The sequence below is a fragment of the Leuciscus leuciscus genome (assembly GCF_965113295.1).
Source record: "Leuciscus leuciscus genome assembly, chromosome: 23".
In the NCBI taxonomy this organism is placed as follows: domain Eukaryota; kingdom Metazoa; phylum Chordata; class Actinopteri; order Cypriniformes; family Leuciscidae; genus Leuciscus; species Leuciscus leuciscus.
This window is the reverse complement of record NC_138747.1, coordinates 12,440,679-12,462,481: the sequence shown is the minus strand read 5'-3', so window position 1 is coordinate 12,462,481 and position 21,803 is coordinate 12,440,679. Positions and strand designations below refer to the sequence as shown.

General features: G+C 38.0%; 2 protein-coding genes across 3 annotated transcripts; both read left to right on the top strand.

The window, feature by feature from the left end:
• Nucleotides 1-82: 82 nt before the first annotated feature.
• ipo9 (importin 9) lies at nucleotides 83-12,299 on the top strand. 2 transcript variants are annotated; one of them, XM_082155154.1, is made up of 24 exons: nucleotides 83-409; nucleotides 2,504-2,565; nucleotides 2,675-2,761; nucleotides 2,851-3,052; nucleotides 4,400-4,488; nucleotides 4,577-4,663; nucleotides 4,950-5,069; nucleotides 5,153-5,253; nucleotides 5,388-5,446; nucleotides 5,537-5,688; nucleotides 5,765-5,863; nucleotides 5,943-6,049; nucleotides 6,138-6,277; nucleotides 6,374-6,533; nucleotides 6,809-7,035; nucleotides 7,139-7,287; nucleotides 7,370-7,498; nucleotides 7,594-7,869; nucleotides 8,693-8,859; nucleotides 8,946-9,079; nucleotides 9,157-9,276; nucleotides 9,377-9,490; nucleotides 9,897-9,973; nucleotides 10,096-12,299. In XM_082155154.1, the coding sequence occupies exons 1-24, from the start codon at nucleotides 244-246 to the stop codon at nucleotides 10,204-10,206; spliced, it is 3,135 nt and encodes a 1,044-aa protein (XP_082011280.1). In that variant the 5' UTR covers nucleotides 83-243; the 3' UTR covers nucleotides 10,207-12,299. The 2 variants fall into 2 exon arrangements, with proteins under 2 accessions (XP_082011280.1, XP_082011279.1); XM_082155153.1 differs by having other exon boundaries at nucleotides 6,371-6,533; nucleotides 10,096-10,913.
• Nucleotides 12,300-13,392: 1,093 nt separating this feature from the next.
• On the top strand, nucleotides 13,393-20,571 carry shisa4 (shisa family member 4). Its single transcript, XM_082155710.1, has 5 exons — nucleotides 13,393-13,904; nucleotides 14,921-15,098; nucleotides 16,360-16,496; nucleotides 18,519-18,707; nucleotides 19,407-20,571. The coding sequence occupies exons 1-5, from the start codon at nucleotides 13,847-13,849 to the stop codon at nucleotides 19,445-19,447; spliced, it is 603 nt and encodes a 200-aa protein (XP_082011836.1). The 5' UTR covers nucleotides 13,393-13,846; the 3' UTR covers nucleotides 19,448-20,571.
• The last annotated feature ends 1,232 nt before the right edge of the window (nucleotides 20,572-21,803 follow it).

Genomic DNA, 21,803 nt, shown 5'->3' with positions numbered 1-21,803 from the left:
ATGCCTCGTACTGAGCATCAGGTGGCGACAAAGTAAAAAAAAAAAGAAAAGTCGGTTCAGTGTAGTTGTTCAACCTCCATTCCTGTGGATGGAGCCATTATGGTCATGATAGCGGCAATGATTCGCGAATGGCAACATTTCGTCGTTTAATAGTCCCTCCCTAAACGTGCATTGGCGCGCTGTGCATCCTTCCGTCGGGTCCCCGGTCATCTCTCCGTGAGCCTCAGCAAAACAGGCAAAAATATGGCGGGTATGAGCGCTTCGGGTCCCGGCCCGGTTTCGACTCTCGACCAGGTGGATAAAGGACTGAAGGAGACTCTTATAGACGCGCTGAACGCCATTCTGTCGCCGGTGCAAGAAGTGCGTGCTGCGGCTGAGGAGCGTATTAAAGTGTTGGAAGTGACGGAGGGTAAGAACTGACGTGAGATGCTGCCACAACATGAATTTCACCATGTGAAGTGCACATTTTCACACACTGGCATTCCTGAGCACACGCCTTTTCATTTTAAACGAACGTTTGTCAATTTTATGATGTTTCTTGAACGTGTTCATCCATGTACGCGCGCTGAATTTGCTAACATGTTGGATTGAATTGAAGAGGCAAAAGCATGTGCAGCCAGCATGTTCCCGCATTTATAGTGCTTGTATTGTAGAGACATGTGAAAAGATTACATGTGTGGGGTTCGGTTCTGTCCGTCTATATTTAGTCAGTTTCACTTTTAAACTCACATGACGGTAATTTCGTTTGGTAAATACGCGTTATGTTTGTGAGAATATCTGTTAAGATTCTAAGTTCACTTCTAAGAAATCAACATTCTGTCATGTAAAGTTACTCAATCTCATGTTGTTCCAAACCTGTTTGACTTATTTATGTGGGTGTTAGAGACTGACATCCTTCGTAACCATTCACTTTAATTGCATACTTTTTTCATACAGTAAAAGTGAATGGTGATTGATGTTTATGTTCCCCGGGAGAATAAAAATCTCCTCAGAACAGTAAATGATAGTTTTTGGGTGAACTAGTTAACGTTAGCCGTTCAAGTTTCCTAATGCCAAGTTTTTTTTATTATTATTTTTACATACTACTTTCTTATTTCATAGTTTTATTTATTTCCTCCTGTGAATGAAATACATCACTTCCTCATCCTATGGTCACTTTAGGTTTGGTTTCTCTTCTAGTGTCTCTATAGTACAATTAACTTAGCTCTGAATAACCACTTTCATCAAGGTTACATCACCCTTCTTTTTTTTTCTTCAAATTTTTTGGGGACTGGGTGTGAGTCAGTAGCATTGACCAAAATGTACGAGTTTAAGAAGTAATGCTTGAAAACCTGGTATGAATTGACCACTAATCTGAATATTAGTGAGGATGTGACCCCCTCATTGTATGGTGGTTATGACCCATTCACTCATTTTGATTCAGTTTCAAAGCAAGAGACAAACCAGGGCTCAAAAATGCCAGAGAATTGTTTTAAACAAAAGTTTGATTATTCCATTATTCTCTTTTAAGCCTATTAAACTACTCACTATTCATTTTCTTACAGTGTCTGGCAAATGGTATTCTAGCAGAGCTCTTAATGTTGAATTTTGTTATCTTTTGCATACTTAGCTACTTGATTTTGATTGAATTTTATTTTAAAAAAATTACAGCCATAATTATTCATATTGCGATTTAATTTTTTATTTTATTTTTTCAGTTTAAAAGTTTGAGGTCAGTAATATTTTTTTAATGTTTTTTAAAAAAGGAAACTCTTATGCTCACCAAGGCTACATTTATTTGATGAAAAATACAGTGGAAAATATTGTATATTATTATTATAATTACTCCAGTCTTCAGTGTCACATGACCCTACAGAAATCCTTCTAATATGCTGATTCGGTGCTCAAGAAACATTTCTTATCAATTTTGAAAACAGTTGTGCAGCTTAATATTTTTGTGGAAACCGTGATACTTTTTTGGGGTTCTTTGATAATTCGAAAGGTCTAAAGAGCAGCATTTATTTGAAATAGAAATCTTTTGTAACATTATAAAAGTTTTTTCATGTCACTTTTGATCAATCTAATGAATCCTTGCTAGTATTTGTCTTTTGCCGTTCAAAAATTGTCTTTTGAACGGCAAGTTTTTTTGTTTTTATTAGAAAAAATAAATCTTCCCACATAAAGTTTGCCCTTGAAAATCAGTCACTGGCTGTGGCCTCTCTCAGGCTACTGCTGTGTGTTGCGTGTCAGCAGTAACATTGTCTCTTGGCCACCAGCCTCTCATTGAGTTAAATCCATGGATGATAAAAGATATGGCAGTGCTGTGTTGCTGTGAATGAAGCGTACATTAGACATGTGTCTTTGATTGTACTTACTTTGCTTCTAATGCATTTTTGGGCCCAACTTGATAACTTATATTGTTGGTTCTTTGTACTACACTTATATTAATTTGGTTTTGATTTGCTTCTGGTTGTTTTTGGCTCCCTGTAGAAAATGACACACTATTTTTGCACCTGTTTTATAGAGTTTGGAGTTCACCTTGCAGAGCTCACTGTCGACCCACATGGAGCACTTGCTATACGCCAAGTAAGACTTAGTTGACATCTAGATATTTTCAGCAATAATCAATGGAAAAACAAGTATTTGATTGTTATGGTTACATTTGCTTAATTTCTTTTCTATGTATCTGTTGTAGTTGGCCTCTGTCATTCTGAAGCAGTATGTTGAGACCCATTGGTGCGCCCAGTCAGAGAAATATAGACCCCCAGAGACGACCGAATGGGTTAGAGACGCGTATTTATGTCTGGATGTTTTAGAGTATTGGAGATGTGGCATTATGTTAATTTGCTTCCCATGTCCTTTTCTGTTCAGGCCAAAGCTGCGATCCGTGAGCTGCTTCCAGGTGGTTTGCGGGAGGCCATCAGTAAGGTGCGCTCCAGCGTGGCCTACGCCGTGTCGGCTATTGCACACTGGGACTGGCCTGAAGCTTGGCCCGGGCTCTTCAAGCTCCTCATGGACATGCTGGCCAGTGGGGATGTTAACGCTGTACACGGCGCCATGAGGGTCCTCACTGGTAATGACTCCAAGCATCTATGACTCTTTCTTAAGGCCCTTTCACACCGGACACGTATCGAAAAAGCTAAACGAATAAGCAAATAGTTCGCGTCAAAACCATTCACATCAGCCGGGACGCGAATTTGCGACGTCTGTGACGTTCAGAGCTTCAACATTCCAAAACTTTCGCGCCGACAGCTTCATCATCATCATCCAGTGAAGACGAGCCTGAAGGGGTGTATGCTAATGTCCACTTTTAGTTTCCTTTTCCTCTCTCCTTTTTCTCACATAGGTGTCCCTGAGGTTTTTCCCAGTTTTTTTGCGTCTTCAACTAAACACAGTGCGTTTTGTAATGTCAATACACATTACATGTAACACACGAAGTAACAAGTTAAAATCATTCAACTGGAAACTGTAGACATCACACAAAGAATGTATAGTATACTAAAAGCATAAAATAGTCTCACTCCATTTTGTTACATGTTCAAAGTAAACGCGGTCTCTGTCTCTATCTTTGACGATAATAGTGTTCGCTTTCTATCCCAAATGTAGTTTAGCCTGCTAGCCTACACAGCACAGGACTATACAACGACTAAGGGCCCGTCCACACGGAGACGCGTTTCGCTGTATACGTATACATTTTTTATCGTATAGGCGTTTCGTCCACACGGATCCGGCGTTTTCGGAGACTGAAACCGCTATTTTTTGAAACCGGGTCCCAAGGTGGATAAATCTGAAAACGCCGCCCTTGCGTTTTCGTGTGTACGGCCAATCCGTACATTTTGTGAAACGATGATGTCATCACACCAAGTGTCAACTAGTCAAGACACCGTTAAGTCACAGCAACTACATTTATGGTTTTTCATATTGTACTACATCGTTTTGAGTCGGTTTCAGTGGTTTCGTGTGTACGCAGATATTTCTTGAGACGACGCCGTGTTTACGGAATTTTTTTTTTGAACGGGGGAAAAAAAAAATCGGATAGGGAAAGCTCTGGCTTCGTGTGGATGTGGCCTATAACTATCACACAACATACTCACAGTCGAGATAACCGAGTTGGTTGGCAATGCTACGCCACACATTGTCTTTCAAATCGTTGTCCTTGTAGCATGTGATTGGCTGAAGCCTTTTCTGTCGGTGCAAAAGTAAAAAAAATCGGCATCGAAGCAGATTTTTTTTTTTCGCCGCAGCACATTCGCATTCGGTGTGGAAGCACTCATTACACAAACAGCTAATAAAAAAATAAAACCATTGCGCGAATTATTCGTGCGTCAAAATCGCGTCCAGTGTGAAAGGACCTTTACAGTCACAACAAGTGACTATGTTTTTGCATTGATATATAGCAACATATCATTGTGTTTCATAGAATTTACACGAGAGGTGACGGATGTGCAGATGCCTGATGTTGCACCTGTCATTTTGCCTCAAATGTACAAGATTTTTACCATGGCAGAGGTATTATATTCAGCTTAAAAACACAGTACAGTCCATGCTTTTGAGACAATCATGTGTAAACACTTGTGTTCTGTACTTACTGTTGCAGGTTTACAGTATTCGCACACGATCCAGATCAGTTGAGATCTTTACCACGTGCGCCAATCTCATCTGTGCGATTGATGAAGTAGCAAAGGTAAGCTCATAGACAAACGGGTATTATAGCATTTATTAATCTTGGTTAATGTTAATTTCTACATATCACTACCATACAAAAGTTTGGGATCAGTAAGATTTTTTTAATTATAATTTTTTCCTAACTAATTCAACTTTGCCATCACAGGAATAAATTACATTTAAATTACAAATTACAGTAAAATATATTAAAATAGAAGTTCAGCTGATTAACATTTGTTAAAGTATTACCATTAAACATATTAAGTAGTTAACTGACATTTTGAAACCGTTGTTTTTGATTCTAGGGTGCTGCCAATACTCTGATCTTCCCGGTGGTGCAGCAGTTCACAGAGGCCTTCATACAGGCTCTGCAGATCCCAGACGGACCCACTTCAGATAGTGGCCTGAAAATGGAAGTGCTCAAGGTGACTAGCTGTTCCATCATGCAGAAAAATACTTTTTTCCCCTCATGATGTAATTGTAATTATGTATTGTTATGTCTTCATAGGCAGTGACGGCTCTCGTGAAGAACTTCCCCAAACCTATGGTGTCCTCCATGCAACAGATTCTACCTATTGTGTGGAACACATTGACAGAGAGCGCCTCCTTATATCCAGTCATTGACAGCTTTTACCACTTGTTTAACCTATTGCCATTAATATCTTAGACACATCTGACGTTTTTATTGGTACCACAGTCATTTCAATAACAGATTCAAGTACTTTTCTTGACCAATCATGTACTTATGTGAGAACTGAAGTCAACTACACAGAAGAAGTGGATGATCCAGTTGACTCTGATGGTATGTGGCACTAGATTTTGTAATTGATCGTCATTATTTAGATTGGTTTAGTAAGCACTGAGCTCTGTTAATTCATTGTCAATGTCACAGGTGAGGTCCTTGGCTTTGAGAACCTCGTCTTCAGCATCTTTGAGTTTGTCCACACACTGCTGGAAAACAAGAAGTTCAAGAGCACAGTGAAGAAAGCTCTACCAGAGCTTATATATTACATCATCCTCTACATGCAGATCACGGAGGATCAGGTTTGTGGGCGGTGTGAGTGTGTGTCTTAAGTCTTTCTTTATAGCTTTTATCTTCACGTTCTCATCTGTCTCGCAGATCAAGGTATGGACTGCCAATCCGCAGCAGTTTGTTGAGGATGAGGATGATGATACGTTCTCTTATTCGGTCCGGATATCAGCACAGGATCTGTTGCTGGTGAGAGCACAGAGAGTTTCTTTGTGGGTGTTTGATTATTTTCCCTCCTTTATATCTAATGTATCCTCTCGTCCATCAGGCTGTGGCTGCCGAGTTTCAGAATGAGAGCGCTGCTGCTTTAGCGGCGGCTGCAACACGACACCTCCAAGAGGCAGAGCAAGCCAAGAACGCTGGCAGTGAACACTGGTAAAGAGAGAAAACACATCCTCTGTCACAACCAATCTTTGTCTTTAAGTGGGTTGCTTTACATCAATATCTCTCCATTGATATGCAGGTGGAAGGTGCATGAGGCTTGCATGCTGTCCCTGGGTTCGGTCAAGACCATCATCACAGAGAATGTAAAGAACGGTCGTGTGCAGTTTGACATGCATGGATTTCTCGCCAATGTCATCCTTGCTGACCTCAATTTACCAGGTAACCTTCTTGTACATTTTAATTTTGATCTTACGTCTGTATATGGCCTGAGAGTAATGACAGGATCTGATCTGCATGTTATTCAATTCCCAGCAGCCTCTCCATTCCTGTTGGGTCGGGCCTTATGGGCAGCCAGTCGCTTCACTGCAGCGATGTCCCCAGAGCTCATTCAGCAGTTCCTACAGGCCACTGTGAGTGGTTTACATGAGAGCCAGCCACCCTCTGTTCGGATCTCAGCTGTGAGAGCTATCTGGGGGTAAGACTTTTATTTCCAGTTTCTCATGTGTAGGGTTTAATAATTTGCACACATCTGTATGCTGTTCCATTATTAAATTTTTATTAGAACAGAGAATGGTTGAATGCTTACCTTAGCAAAAGAACCACAAAGATAAAGGCTTTTTTTTTTGTGGTATTTATTCTTTAGGAGCGAATAAAGGCTTGCTTGGTTTACTTCTAAGCAGAAAGCTTAATCGGTTCTACACACTGAGCACTGTCGTGTATTTTTTACGTGATCTCTTATGTTTTTCACAGGTATTGTGATCAACTCAAGCTGTCGGAGAGTACCCACGTCCTGCAGCCGTTCCTGCCCAGTGTCTTGGAAGGGCTGGTGCAGCTCGCGGCTCAGTTCAGCTCTGAAGTTCTCACTTTAGTCATGGAAACCCTATGTATTGTTTGCACCGTGGATCCGGCTTTCACCACGAGTGCTGAGAACAAGATCTGCCCGCTCACTATTGCCATATTTCTTAAGTACAGTAATGGTAAGATCATTTTATAATTATTTAATTTTATGGTCAACATCCAGTATCATTTGCCTTGTAGATTAGATTACTCGGGGCTTGTTTTCTTTTCTCTTTCTGTTAGATCCAGTTGTTGCATCTTTAGCGCAGGACATCTTCAAGGAGCTTGCCCAGATTGAAGCCTGCCAGGGACCCATGCAAATGCGCCTCATTCCTACTCTCGCCAGCATTATGCAGGCACCGCCTGATAAAATCCCATCTGGCCTTTGTGCTGTAAGATAAACTTCTCATTTTTGTTCTACCTCCATTTATGAACTCTTTTCTGTAAGTAATACATATTTTTCTGTTCTTGCAGACATCCATAGATATCCTTACTACAGTTGTTCGTAACACTAAGCCCCCTCTGTCAGACATGCTTGTGTGCCAAGCTTTTCCTGCGGTGGCCCAGTGCACCCTCCGCACAGATGACAACACCACAATGCAGGTAGCATCAGTTTCCTAAAAACAAAAATCTGTTATATCTTTTCAGAGTCCTCATGTCAGTTGTTATCTAACTCAGATCATTGCTGATTTTCCCAGAATGGTGGTGAATGCTTGAGGGCCTATGTGTCCGTGGCGCTGGAGCAGATTGCCCAGTGGCAAGATGAGCAAGGCCACAGTGGCCTGTGGTATGTCATGCAGGTTGTCAGTCAGCTCCTGGACCCTCGCACGTCTGAGTTCACCGCTGCTTTTGTAGGTCGTCTGGTGTCCACTCTCATTACCCGGGCTGGCACTCAGTTGGCTGACCAGCTGGACCAAATACTGCGTGCTATTCTCAGCAAGATGCAGCAGGCCGAGACCCTCAGTGTGATGCAGGTATTTTTTTTAGGGCTGTCAATCTTAATTTGTTGACTTTAAATGTCAATAAATATGTTTAACAGTCGTTTTAACACCATTCATGACATTCATTCATTGTTTTCATCAACACCAGATCTAAATTTATTATTATTTATTTTTATTTTATATATACATTTTTAAGTGTTTTGTTGCATCTTATTTCATTTTTGAAAGACTCACGCCCATCATATTTGGAGGTCATTGTTGTCAAGTTTGGAATAACCCTGTAATTGTCAAGAAATAACCCATTTTCATCGTCATGGAAAACCTGGAAGTATCAGTGAATTTTAAAATTGTGTTTTCCAGGACTGAAAAAGTAATGAAATGTAAAATCGTGGAAATTTCAAAAATGTTTCATCAGCTATTAAGCCATAAATGTTTAATTCAGCAAATTGTTCTATTGATTCAGTTCTTTTCAATGAATTGGTCAAAACCGTTTGCAAAATGGTCTGAATATTCATAAATGAATCAGCATGAAACAAAAATGGGTAAATCCTACCCTTTATTTGTAGTTAGCATGTTAGAACATTCAGTTCCTTGAAAGGAAAGAAACCAGAATAATAATAGTAAATGTTTGGTACCATGGTGCTAGGATACTGCTGAACCCGAATGCAGGTGTGACATGATGTAGCAAAGGCACAGAAATAGCACCCACTTAATAAACTGCAATTTTACTTTTCAGCAAGTTATAGATGTCTGCTTGTTTTTGCGTATTGAACATTATTTTTCTTGCATGACAGATAATTCTGAAGCTGGGTGCTCAAATGAAGTGTGAAATATGTCCTCTTTATTCATTTGTCAGTCCCTGATCATGGTTTTCGCCCACCTGGTCCATATCCAGTTGGAGCCCCTTCTGGAATTCCTATGTAGTCTTCCAGGTCCCACAGGGAAACCTGCCCTAGAGTTTGTCATGGCTGAGTGGATGAGTCGCCAACATCTGTTCTATGGCCAGTATGAAGGCAAAGTCAGGTGAGGGTTTCCAATCTCGTCTCCAGTGTGTTTGAAGGAATTGTACAGCTTGCATTGAAATAACACTGTAATCACTCTGTCCACAGTGCTGTCGCCTTGTGTAAACTCCTCCAGCACGGTTTTAATACAAATGACAAACGCCTCCAAGATATAGTCGTCAAAGGAGATGAAATTTTTAATCCAGACGAGGGAATTTGTACACGTTCTAAATCGGCCAAGAGTAAGTAAACGACCTCTTAAACTGCCAAATTAATAATTGTTATTGCCTCAGATATCTGATCAATCTGCTCCTCTCAGACCCACAGCGGTGGACCAACATTCCTTTGCTGGTAAAGATCTTTAAACTCATCGTCAATGAACTGTCTTCTGTGGTGGAGGCTAATGCAAATAGAGCAAATCCAGCAGATTGGAGCCAAGGTATTTATGTGGTTGATTTAAATATTTACCCCTAGTATTAGTATTAATTGATTAATTTGAATAGTGGGCAATCTTAAGTTTTGTAATTCTTGCTTTGCAGACTCTGCTGGAATGTGGGATGATCTGGCGGAGGAAGAGGACGATGATGATGATGAGGAAGATGAAGGACTAGCTGGACAGCTTCTGTCTGATCTCATTGCCTCAAACAAATATGGTAAAAATTCATGACCAACATAGGCTTACATTTTCATTTTTCCATTCTAATATTACATGTATGTATTTGGCTTCATCCAAAGTGACTTGAATTGTATTTAGTTTTTATATATTTCCAGTTAGTAATTTGTGTTTTAACTTTTCAGTTAGTTGCCAACATTTCAAATTTTTATTGAATGTAATTTTTTCAGCAAACATTGTTTTTATTTCAATTAACAAAAACGTTTTCAATAGTTTCAGTTTTAGTTTACAATAATAACCCTGCTTCACATCTTTTGCAATGCTTCTGTGTTGGACAGACATTAGCCGTTCTGTACACGCTCCGCTTTGTTAGTGAAAAAAAATACAAATTCTTACAAATTCTACAAATAAGCCATTGTATAACAGTTATTGTAATTTCCCCATAGACGATGATTATTATGAGGATGATGATGATGAAGATCCAGATGCTCTGAAGGATCCCATATATCAAATTGACCTTCAGGTGAGTCATTTTGTGATTCAAAACACAGTATTTCTGTAACACAGTGTAGACTTCATATCTTCATCTCTTATTAATATGCTGTTAAATGATTCTAGTGTTTCTCTCCACGTCTTTCTCCACAGGCTTATCTGACAGATTTCCTAACCCAGTTTGCTCAGCAGCCTTGCTATAGCATGTTTTCAAGCCACCTGAATGAAGTAGAGAGAAGAGCCTTGCAGTCCATTGGTATATGACCTGTATTCCCACCCAACATCGGCTCCTTGTCCTTTGTTTCCGTCTTTACCACTCAGTCATCTTTTCTTCAAACTTGAACATTTGAGTGGCCTCGGATTGCCTTTCGGACGACGCTCTTGATCCACAACCCAAAAGAGGACTAGAGTAAAGGTTTACGTGCCTCTCCCTGCGTTTTATTAAGGGAAGGAATGGACTAGGATTGATTCCTGTGGATGTTAAATGAGAAGGGCGTGAGGAGCAGCTTCTTGGCGTCCCAGACAGGACTGTGTGGTTGCATTTGTATCGGATGTCAAAACACTACTGTGCTTTGATAGACCTGTCTGGTATGATGAATGAATTTTTTGCAAAGGGACTGGTAACGGTATAGGAACAATTTAAAATGATCAATTGTCCATTTGTACCTTCTCACTTTACTAAATCATGATGGTTACAAAATCTTTCTGTAGAGGAAGGAAAAAGACTTCTGGCAGATGATTAATTAATCTTTGAAAAAAGTTGGAACTGTTGGCGGCCTTATTAAAATATTCCACGTCGTTTGTCATTACGTGGTCTCATGAGCATGGTCTTTATGGCTACACAGTGTTGGGTGAGCATGAAGAATTATATGGTGTTACAATGGTGATCTTACAGTCTTATTAGCAACACTGTCTCCACTTGATTATGAGAAAAATGTCAAAATAAAAGGCCTGTTATGGTCTAATTTTAAGTGTATTAAGTTTCGAAAAGGTTTTGTAGATTTAGACATCTGTATGACACTATTTTATTTTTTTACCGTAAAAAAAACCAAAAAAAAAAAACTTAATTTATCTATATTCCCTCTGAAATATATATTGCTAACACTTTACAATAAGGTCTTATTTGTTAACATTAGTTAATGCATTAGCTTAAAGGGATAGTTCACTTTGAAATTAATTTATGGTATGTTTTAGCTTACCTCAAGGGCATCCAAGATGTAGGTGTCTTTTTTTCCGCAGTAGTTTCAATTTAGATATTTTTAGGCCAAACCGTTCTTGTCTGTCAGTCATATAATGCAGGTCTATGGTCATTATCTCAAAACACAAGCACAGAGTCCAAATTGAAACAATTCCCCGTCGTCCAAATTAAACAATTCCCCATCGTAAGTACACATTGATGGCCTAAGACACGAAACGAGCGGTTTGTGTGAGAAAACGAACAGTATTTATATAGTTTTTACCGCTTATACACAGCCATGTCCGAGTGATCTGATCTGACGTGTACGCAGACTGGTGCATAGATATATACACACTAGATGTCGCCTCGTCTACGGCAGTTCATTGGAACGAATGTCTTTAAGGCGACATCTAGTGTATATATCTATGCACCAGTCTGCGTACACGTCAGATCAGATCACTCGGACATGGCTGCGTATAAGTGGTAAAAACTATATAAATACTGTTCGTTTTCTCACACAAACCGCTCGTTTCGTGTCTTAGGCCATCAATGTGTACTTACGATGGGGAATTGTTTAATTTGGACGACGGGGAATTGTTTCAATTTGGACTCTGTGCTTGTGTTTTGAGATAATGACCATAGACCTGCATTATATGACTGACAGACAAGAACGGTTTGACCTAAAAATATCAAAATTGAAACTACTGCGGAAAAAAAGACACCTACATCTTGGATTCCCTTGAGGTAAGCTAAAACATACCAAAAATTAATTTCAAAGTGAACTATCCCTTTAAGTGAACTGACAATGAGCAATATATTTAAAGCATTTATTTATTTGTTTATGTCAGTAGAAGTATTGTTCATGTTAGTTCACAGTGCATTAACTAATGTCAACAAAAATCAAGTTGTATTATCAAATGTAAAAATTAGCATGAAGATTAGTAAATGCTGTAGAAGTATTGTTCATTGTTATTTCATGTTAACAAATCAAACCTTGTTGTTATTGATTATTTTGCATCGGTTATTGTTATTTGCCGGATGCAAAACATTTTTGTAACTACATTATCGTTAGGATATTGGTTATAAACATGCAAATGTCTTATATGGCTTATTCCATTACAAAGCATTGTTTTGTTAAAAACAAATCTAAACTGTCATGACGTAAAGGCCAAGTATCCCATACTCGGAATTTGTCCTCTGCATTTAACCCATCCAAGTTAGTGAACACACATTAGGTGCAGTGAGTTGTGAACACACACACACACACACACACACACACCCAGAGCAGTGGCATCTGGCATCAGTTTTGTTTATAAAAAATGTTAACTCAGAAAATATGGAGTTTATCATAGGCCACAACAATTATTTACAAAATTATTAAATTATAAAGTTTTAATTGGCATGTTTTTTTTAGTACACCTACCACCGTAGTGGCACTCTTTACTTGACATTAATTTACACATTTTAAGATTTTAGATTTATTTTTTATTATTTACTACTTTGTATATAACTTGATTTGTAACTGACCATTATGAAAATAATATATAACATTTTGAGTCACAGCGCAAAAAAACACTGAACCGCATATCACATTTAGAGTTTATATGTATACACTGCCCTTCAAAAGTTTGGGATCGGTAAAAAAATTTATGTTTTTAAAAGAAGTCTCTTATGCTCACCAAGGCTGCATTTATTTGATAAAATAATTAAATGATTAAAAAAAACAGTAATGTGAAATATTACAATTTTAAATAACGGTTTTCAATTTTAATATTTTTTAAAATGTAATTTATTCCTGTGATGCAAAGCTGAATTTTCAGCATCATTACTCCAGTCTTCAGTGTCACACGATCCTTCAGAAATCATTCAATTCAATACAATTTTCAATCAATAAATGCAGCCTTGGTGAGTATAGGCTATAAGAGACTTATTTTAAAAACATTTAAAAAATCTTAATTATCCCAAACTTTTGAATGGCAGTCTTTATTGTGTGTGTGTATATATCTATATCTATCTATCTATCTATCTATCTATCTATCTATCTATCTATATATATATATATATATATATATATATATATATATATATATATATATATTAGTAAAATGGGTAACATTTTTAGATATAAGTCCAGCGTGTGCAGGATGATTGATGACACAGACATCAGCCAGTGTTATTATAGGAAATAAATAAAACATTTGCTAAATTAGTTGTTTTACATATTTAAATGCATTTAATTATATGAAACATAACACTTGTTTTCAGAAACGATATAGCGTAGTCTGTACATATAGGCTAATGTGAATGAATGTATATCTCCAGAAGTGTGAACTGCTACAGGAGTCCAGGGGCTCCATTTTCCCCTCATGGAATTTCGCGCGTCTGATGCACTACAACAATTACACACAGCAACGGTTAATCTCCGGAATAATTATCTTCCTTTTCCCGTCTTAGTTTGAATACAACACTTCATCCCGGGGAAATGAACGTCCTTTAATTTATTTCATCTATGAGGAGGCTGGTACTGGACGTTTGGCGTCGGGCGTGTAGCGTCACGGGCGGTGTGTCATTCCACACAGATCGTATGTTGATCACGAAGCCGCTTGATTCAGAGCTTCGTTTTCTGCGAGACGTGGCAAATATTATAATTTGAAGGTTTCCTTCTTTTCAAAGGATGCAAATGTAACCATTTTTGTCTGGTATAACGGATAGTGTTCTGGAAGCAGGATGTCCTTCTACGCCGTCATTATACCGGTCCTCTATATTATTTTCTCGGCTTGGCAGGGTAAGACGATATTGTAGTTTCTTCATAGGCCTCATTGCTGCAAATATTTACTTGTACATGTTTTTGTTTTTTTGTTATAAGGTAACATTATTATTATTTGAGTAATATAATGCTTCTTGCTGACGACGATGTCATGTGTAGCTTTTATATAATGCAACTTACAAGTAACATTGCTGCTACAATGTCAATTTCTATAGCAACAGCTCTCAAACCCCTTAGATTTGCAAGTTCACATGAGGCTGCATTTGTTTTCTTCTGTATTTTGTGTAGGTAGGTCATTCACTGCAGAACCAGTAAAAGCTAATCCAAGTTGAGACCTTGAAGCAAGTGGTTAACTGACCTACATTTAAAATACTGCTACTGAATATGAAAACAAAGATGCAATTTCTGTAATAAATAAATCAAATGAAAAAATATATTTTAAGATGTATTGTAAGATTACATCTTGAAAAAATTTATGTAAGAAATTACTTTCTTTACTTTAGTTATTTGGTTAGTTGAGTGAGCATCTTAGGAGTTAACTAATCATGAATTAATGTGCTTATTGTGCTTCATTAATATTTCATTAATTGTCCCACCTGTGCATTTAGGCCATTATCATGAATGTTTAGTATATATGTATGTAGTAGGCTTGTGGCCAAAAAGTGATGTCCGGTCTAGGAAAATTGACATCTTCACCCTTTAAAAAAGTTGTAGAAAATGTTATAAACACGTTGTGTACTCAATTGCATGCCAATTTATGTGGACACTTTTAGGCCAGGCTGTCATACAAAGAAATTATGAACTAAAACAAGAAAGAACCAACAAAATGATTACTGATTATGTTGTTCTCAAAGTAGCCTGTGCTTTTTAACTGTGCACAGTAAAATAAAACCTAGGCTATATTTTTAAAACCTAAAATATTTATATAGCCTATATGTTATTGTATATTAAGTGTAACCACCTTCAAATTTTTCCCATTATTTTGTAGTGTTTTGCTATATTTATTAACACTATTTTTGTATTATTACTTTCAGTGAGTGCAGATGAGGACTGCTTGTGGTATGTGGACAAAAATGGCACTTGGCACAATGGCTTTGACTGCCCACTCATAACGTTCTGCTGTGGGAACTGTCACCGCCGTTACTGCTGCCTGGATGGCTTCAAGATGATCACAGAGGCGGGACAGAAGCGCTGCATGCTGTTCCATCTCAGGTACATTTTTCAAGATTCTAGATTATTGACCGCTTGACCACTAGGGTTAAGTAGTAATGGTGTCTCAGACATCTTTTTGTTTACTGTTTCTTTTCTAGTCAATCTAGTCAAATCTAGTCAAATTCAGTGGTTGATGGCTGACCCTTCTATCCCATTCACTTCCATTGTATGGGACACTGTAACCAAGATTTTTACAACATTGCTACACATGCTGTTGATTGAGCTTAACTTTGAATATTCCATATTCCTGTAGGTTTTCTATCTTCTGCAAAAAAATTTTACATTTTGTTGCAGTACTGCATCCATATTCTTGCACTAAAACACACATCCACCTGTATAAATTGCATTTATTTTGAATGGTCCTTGCCTTTACGATGCCAATTGTTTCATATACTACACAAGGTTTAAATGCTTTAAATTATTATACATGTGTTTACAACTTAAGAATTATGTTATTGTCCATTGTTGTAATATTGTTTTACTTTTTTCAATTTAAAATAATAGGCTTCTGACAGTGATTGCATTCATTCGAAATATTTTTTTAAAGTGCATGTCCACTAATGTACTTATTGAAACATACTGGTGTAATCAGGCATTATGAGAAATAGCAAGTACTCACTCCATTCGCCTCATACATTAAGTTAATGTTTACACACAGTAGTTTAATAATATCATTACATTTCACTGCCTGAACACGAAAATATAAACAAGGCTGTTCACGCAGCCGCATCTTTCTCATAGAGTTTCAAAGCAGAATGACAATAGACAAGTGTACGTCATGAATGAATATTTTGAGGAGATCTGTCCGCAGAAGCAAGCCATGATGAATAGCTGATTTGTACGGAGGCATCTGATGACCGAGCTAAACTGGAATTTGTGAATGTTTTTAGCCCGGAGCAATCTGTGTTTACAATGCACAACCTCTCAAGATGGTCACAGTTTGGTTCGCTTTAAAAGGGTCTAAGATCGGTTGGAGTGTTCCCATATGGGCCAGTGAATCACGCTCAGATCCCTGAAAAGGAGTGTGTGTGTAGCCTCGAGAGGCTCATTAATTTCCCATTAGGCCACCAAATAAAACTAATTTGATTTTAAGGAAAGCTGAGCAAAAGTATGACTGTTATAAAATAAATGCTGTTCTTAATGGTGAAGCTGCTAGACCTAAAGGCTTAACTATTTTCTATGAGTTGCTCCCAGAGAAGTCAGATTATTCTAAATTTAAGTTTGATAACACCAGTGAAGTTTTCTGTCCTGCCTCTTTCAGCCCTTCCACTATAGCTGGCATTGCTTCATCGATCCTACTCTTTGTGGCTGCTATAGCAACTATGGTCTGTTGCTTCATGTGTTCCTGTTGTTACCTTTACCAGCGCCGCCAGCAACGTGGCAGAACTCCTTATGAAGGTAAACACAATCATTTCTTTCTCTTCGCAGTCCATCCTGAATTTACTACGTGCTATTTTATTGAAGTACATTTACATGTGAATTAATTAAAAATACAAATAAACAACGTTAAAAATCTGTTTTGTTGCAGAGACACATATTTTATTGTGTCACATATAGAGAAGGTATTATATGTAATATTTAGAATGTATTTTTTCGTTTTGCTGTTTGTTTGCTGTTGCTGTTATTATTATATTATATATTAATTAATATACATTGTTATTACAACTGCTTTAAGTAAATCCAACCTTAACCAGATACAGTACACTCACGTAAACATGGCAAATCGTCATTGTTTATATCGTCGCAAAATGTAAACTATTATCACCCAGTAATATGTTAAAAGTTGTAAAAGTATGTTAAAGGGATAGTTCACTTTGAAATTAAATTTTGGTATGTTTTAGCTTACCTCAAGGGCATCCAAGATGTAGGTGTCTTTTTATCCGCAGTAGTTTCAATTTTGATATTTTTAGGTCAAACCGTTCTTGTCTGTCAGTCATATAATGCAGGTCGATGGTCACTGTCTCAAAGAGCATGCACAGAGTCCAAATTAAAACAATTCCCCATCGTCCAAATTAAACAATTCCCCATCGTAAGTACACATTGATGGCCCAAGACACGAAACGAGCGGTAGCCAATGCGACATCTAGTGTATATATCTATACCTGCCCGCGCTCTCAGATCATTTGGACGCAGCTGTGTTCAAGAGGTAAAAACGATATAAATACTGTTCGTTTTCTCACACAAACCGCTCGTTTCGTGTCTTGGGCCATCAATGTGTACTTACGATGGGGAATTGTTTAATTTGGACGATGGGGAATTGTTTTAATTTGGACTCTGTGCATGCTCTTTGAGACAGTGACCATCGACCTGCATTATATGACTGACAGACAAGAACGGTTTGACCTAAAAATATCAAAATTGAAACTACTGCGGATAAAAAGACACCTACATCTTGGATGCCCTTGAGGTAAGCTAAAACATACCAAAATTTTCAAAGTGAACTATCCCTTTAAAGGTAAAGCAAAATAACCTATTAGGAAATCTCTGGTATTATTCCTGGTCTGGTATTGAGCAGCGTACCCCCATTTAACATCCTTCTATGTACCCTCTCTCTTCCACTTAGACTGCAGTCACACATTTTCATAATATACTGTATGCCCCCTTAAATTGATTTTTCCAGAGCATTTTTTTACCTTTATCAATACCTTTATAACCTGTATTTACAAATAGTTCATTGAATCAATGACTCTCACAATTCTTTCAAAGCCGCAGATTCGTTCACGAATCACTGCTGTGTGTTACAGTTCTGCTGTGGCTTTCGTTGGAACTATTTTATTTAATTTTTTCATTGCAAAATAGAGCTGACAATACTGTGTTTTTCAACTCACTCAGGGTATGTTTTTGTATCGAAGAGAGTTTGAGTCTTGGATCATTCTCCTTGCACAGTCTGTGTCTATATTTGTGTATGGTAGTAAGTGCTAAATCCCCACTTTTACAAAGGTACATTGTCAAGAACGTCAGTAATGTAGCCCAATTTGCTAAGGCAGCAAACGCTGCATGCAACCTATCATGTGCACACTGCTTGTGTGGATGCAGTCAGTTTTGACCGCAAAAGATGAGGTCATTTGATTGGATGTCATGTATTTGACCTTTTATGGCATTTTACCTGTTAGAAATACATGCTCGGTTTTAATGTTATTTTAAGGTGGAGTAGAATTAAATGAACAGCAAAACTCAGCATTTTGTTCACATACCCCCTCTGTCACCTCACTACCCCCAGGGGTACGTTTACTCCAGTTTGGGAACCACTGTGGTATTGCATTGCGTTCTTCATTAGTTCTATGTATTTAACCACCGGCTTCTTATTGGAATACTCTTATTACTCCTGAATAAATTTGCCATGGCTAATTTTCAGAATGCTTAAACTGATTCTTATGAAGAATAAAAATCATTGTTTGCTAACATTAGTCTCAATTTCAGCCCAGCACATTCCAATGGCCAGCTATCCTGTGGAGCATATGTACGACGCTTATGGTAAACCCATTGGACATCCTGATTATCCTGGATTTCCAATGGTACCACAGTATCCAGGTGTCCCTCACCAATATCCTATGATGCACCATGGTCCTTATCCTCCTAATCCTCCTGATGCAGGATACAGTCAAGCAGGTATTCACTTGGCCTCTGTCAGAGATCGCATACCAAGCTCTTAAAGTCACCATGAAATCAAAACTGACAATTATTTATTTCAAGGAATATTGCAGTATTTATACTAAATCATTTATCCATGTACATCATTTTTATTTTTTAACTCATGTGCCCTCATTAACTTTTATTAAAGTAACGTCTGTACTTTGCAACTACATCTCTTCTCTGATGACGTGTTTACTGGCATGAGGGCGGGACAAAATAGCGAACCAAAATGATCCAATCAATTCCTGATTGACAAAATCAAGTCCCACCTTACATTTTTTTTCTTGTTGGAGAAGCCCTTTCACATGGATATACAAGGAAAGAAAAAAACAATTGCTTTAAAAACAAAGGTTCCAAAAAAAGAAAAAAACATTTTTGGTTCTCCAAAGAACCTTTGAGTGAAATATTTCTTAAAATAACCTCTTCACATAAAGTTTTGCTTCATGTAAAGAACATTTTAACAATAATGACATTTTTTCCCCTTTAATGGACCTTTTGTCCAATCCAATGGAAAGGTTCCATGGATGTTAAAGGTTCTTCATGGAACCATTGATGCCAATAAAGAACCTTTTCTTTTTAAGAGTGTGCAGTGGAAATAAAAACACCACATTTGTATATAATAGCACACAGAATCAGAAAGCTTTTCACTGAACTGTGTTATTGTTGTGTTTTCAGCTCCTCCACCATACTCCCCTCCCCAATACCCAGGGCACTGAAAGAGCTGGAGTCCCTCAGCGAGAAGAAGATAACCCACACAATGGGTGATGAAGAGGGCCCATGCTTGTTTGGAATCCCTTGTATGAGAAGCGGTTAAAAAAAAATATTTATGTTATTTATTTCTTGATTAGTTTGTGGAGTGAAGCATGAACTGACTTCGGAATCGCCTCATGCCGTCGGAGTGTTTTCTTGTTTGATGTACAGCTTTCACGTTTCACTAATCAACAAGACTCTTCCCACTTAAATCCAGCAACTCTGTGAACTAAAAGACTGCTTTAAATTTGCCATTAACATTTTGTTCAAACTCTCTGAAATGGACCGTTAAATATGACTGTCCTGCAGAAGAGACTGGCTGACAGTTCTGACTTATCCAGGATATCATTCTCTGGTCCGCCAAATAAGAAGCAGCGTGTGACATTTGCACTTTATTCTGCAATAGACATGCTTAGCTGTCTCTCCCTGCTTGTTTGTTCAAAATTTATTTATTTTACTGCTAATCTGAGCATGTCATGTGCATCAACACCAAATCATGCTGTACGCTTTTCATGTCTTAGGTGTCTTATAGACAGTTAACATGCGGACATGAGACATAGATGTCTTATAGACAGTTAACATGCAGTATGTAAATAGGAAAGAACTTACATTAAGAAAGAATTTCTTGTTTCATACCATCCTCACAACCAGCCAAAACTTCATTCTGCGCATTTGTAGTTCGTCAACTGTTGTTAGATCTGGCTTGAGGTTGAGCTGTAATGTTAACGGCATGTCTTAGAATTGCATGTCTTTTATTGTATCTTCCTTCCCAGGCTAGCTGTCAAGGAAATCACAGCAATGTTTGCATTCAGTTAGTTTAGTTCAGTCTGTTTTTACTTGTTTCAAAAAGGTTTTTGTAAAACATTTCACATTCATTTATGTTGTTTTGTTAAATTCTCACAGCGAAGGTACGTTTAAGTCCCTTTAAGGCAAGTCATTTCACTCTGCGATTATTTTCGTAACGCCCACATAGCTATTTCCAGCCATGTACAGCTCCTATTTACTTGAATGGGGAAATACTGAAATCTGGTTGCCGAAATTACTTTCATTAAGTTCACGCCAAAAATAAATGAATAAATAAATACACATTTTCACATCCTTTCCCATTGGCTCTTTTAACTGTAAAGGGGCTTTCCAAATTCACCATTGTTCAGCCAATTTTAATGGAAATCCACACAATTATGAATTGTCGCATTGTGCGAATGTGCCACATTGACCAACAGTCAATGCTTGAAGGGGACTTTTGTTTGAGCTGTGCTTCATACATCGCCACATTATTAACAATAGATAATGGAACTTTTTTGCTCATGAAATTCTGCTAATGCGACTGCACCATAGGCCGGGACTTCCATTGACGCCATATTGAGTGTTTTTCCCCCATTTATATTAGCACGAGTGGATGTCTCTGCCTTAATTACTTTAAAAGTTCATCATAAGTTAAACTTTTCAAGGGTAGATTATAATGTAAATTAAAAGAATTAGACATCTCATTAAAAGAATCAATTGTCAGGTACATTTGAGGTGCGATTTGTGTTTGATTTTTGCTACCTCCTCATCTCACATCTGTAAGATTAGTATTGATGCTTAGTCCACTGTTTAAATAACGTGTTAGTTATTTAAAATAATGTATATTTAACAGTGTTGTTTTTGTTATATACAGCTTATGCTACTGTATTTGTCACTCTGGAATGTGAAGTACAAATAAGAAAAGGAACTATAAAGAGACATTTTTACAACATGTAATAATAACAGGTATTTTACTTGGGGGCGAGGCAATTAATAGGCTACTAGTGTTTGAATTTGCACTAATCATCCTATAAGAGAGGTCTAATTGAACAGACTGGACAAGGAATATTGCATAATTCTCTTTTTACAATAAAAACAGACTTGACTTTGCTGTCTCCAATCATGCTGTACCTGAAATCAATGAGTAACCATATCAACAGATGTAAATAAACACTGCTGCGATTAGATCCTACTCTTTTAGACAGCACCAGAGCCCACTGTAGTCCCAGAGCCACAGAGAGCCAAGTCTGAACAGGTGCATGAGCCGGCAATAACATCCCTCATGGAGATTACCCCTGAATGGAGATTAGGCTCCTTCTTCCCTAGCAGCTCGGATCCGCCTTGGGCTTTCAGCTCTCCAGCTCTGCACTGGTGTGTGGATCTACCTGAAGCCACAAAGCCCCGGACTCCACCTCGTCCTGTCGACCCATCGGCTCCAGCTTGGCTCCATGCTAGCTCAGCTCCACTTTGACCCCTCCTCATCACCCTGGTTGTGGCACAGACTTCCGGTCTCTTCCTTCCCTTCGGCTCCACCGT

Bases quoted from the DNA above. Each gene is read 5' to 3' on its own strand.
- shisa4 (XM_082155710.1), top strand. From the start codon at position 13,847: ATGTCCTTCTACGCCGTCATTATACCGGTCCTCTATATTATTTTCTCG. The intron at 13,905-14,920 runs GTAAGACGATAT...TATTACTTTCAG, and splicing joins TATTTTCTCGGCTTGGCAGG to TGAGTGCAGATGAGGACTGC. The intron at 15,099-16,359 runs GTACATTTTTCA...TGCCTCTTTCAG, and splicing joins TGCATGCTGTTCCATCTCAG to CCCTTCCACTATAGCTGGCA.
- ipo9 (XM_082155153.1), top strand. From the start codon at position 244: ATGGCGGGTATGAGCGCTTCGGGTCCCGGCCCGGTTTCGACTCTCGAC. The intron at 4,664-4,949 runs GTAAGCTCATAG...TTTTGATTCTAG, and splicing joins CGATTGATGAAGTAGCAAAG to GGTGCTGCCAATACTCTGAT. The intron at 6,278-6,370 runs GTAACCTTCTTG...TTCAATTCCCAG, and splicing joins TGCTGACCTCAATTTACCAG to CAGCCTCTCCATTCCTGTTG.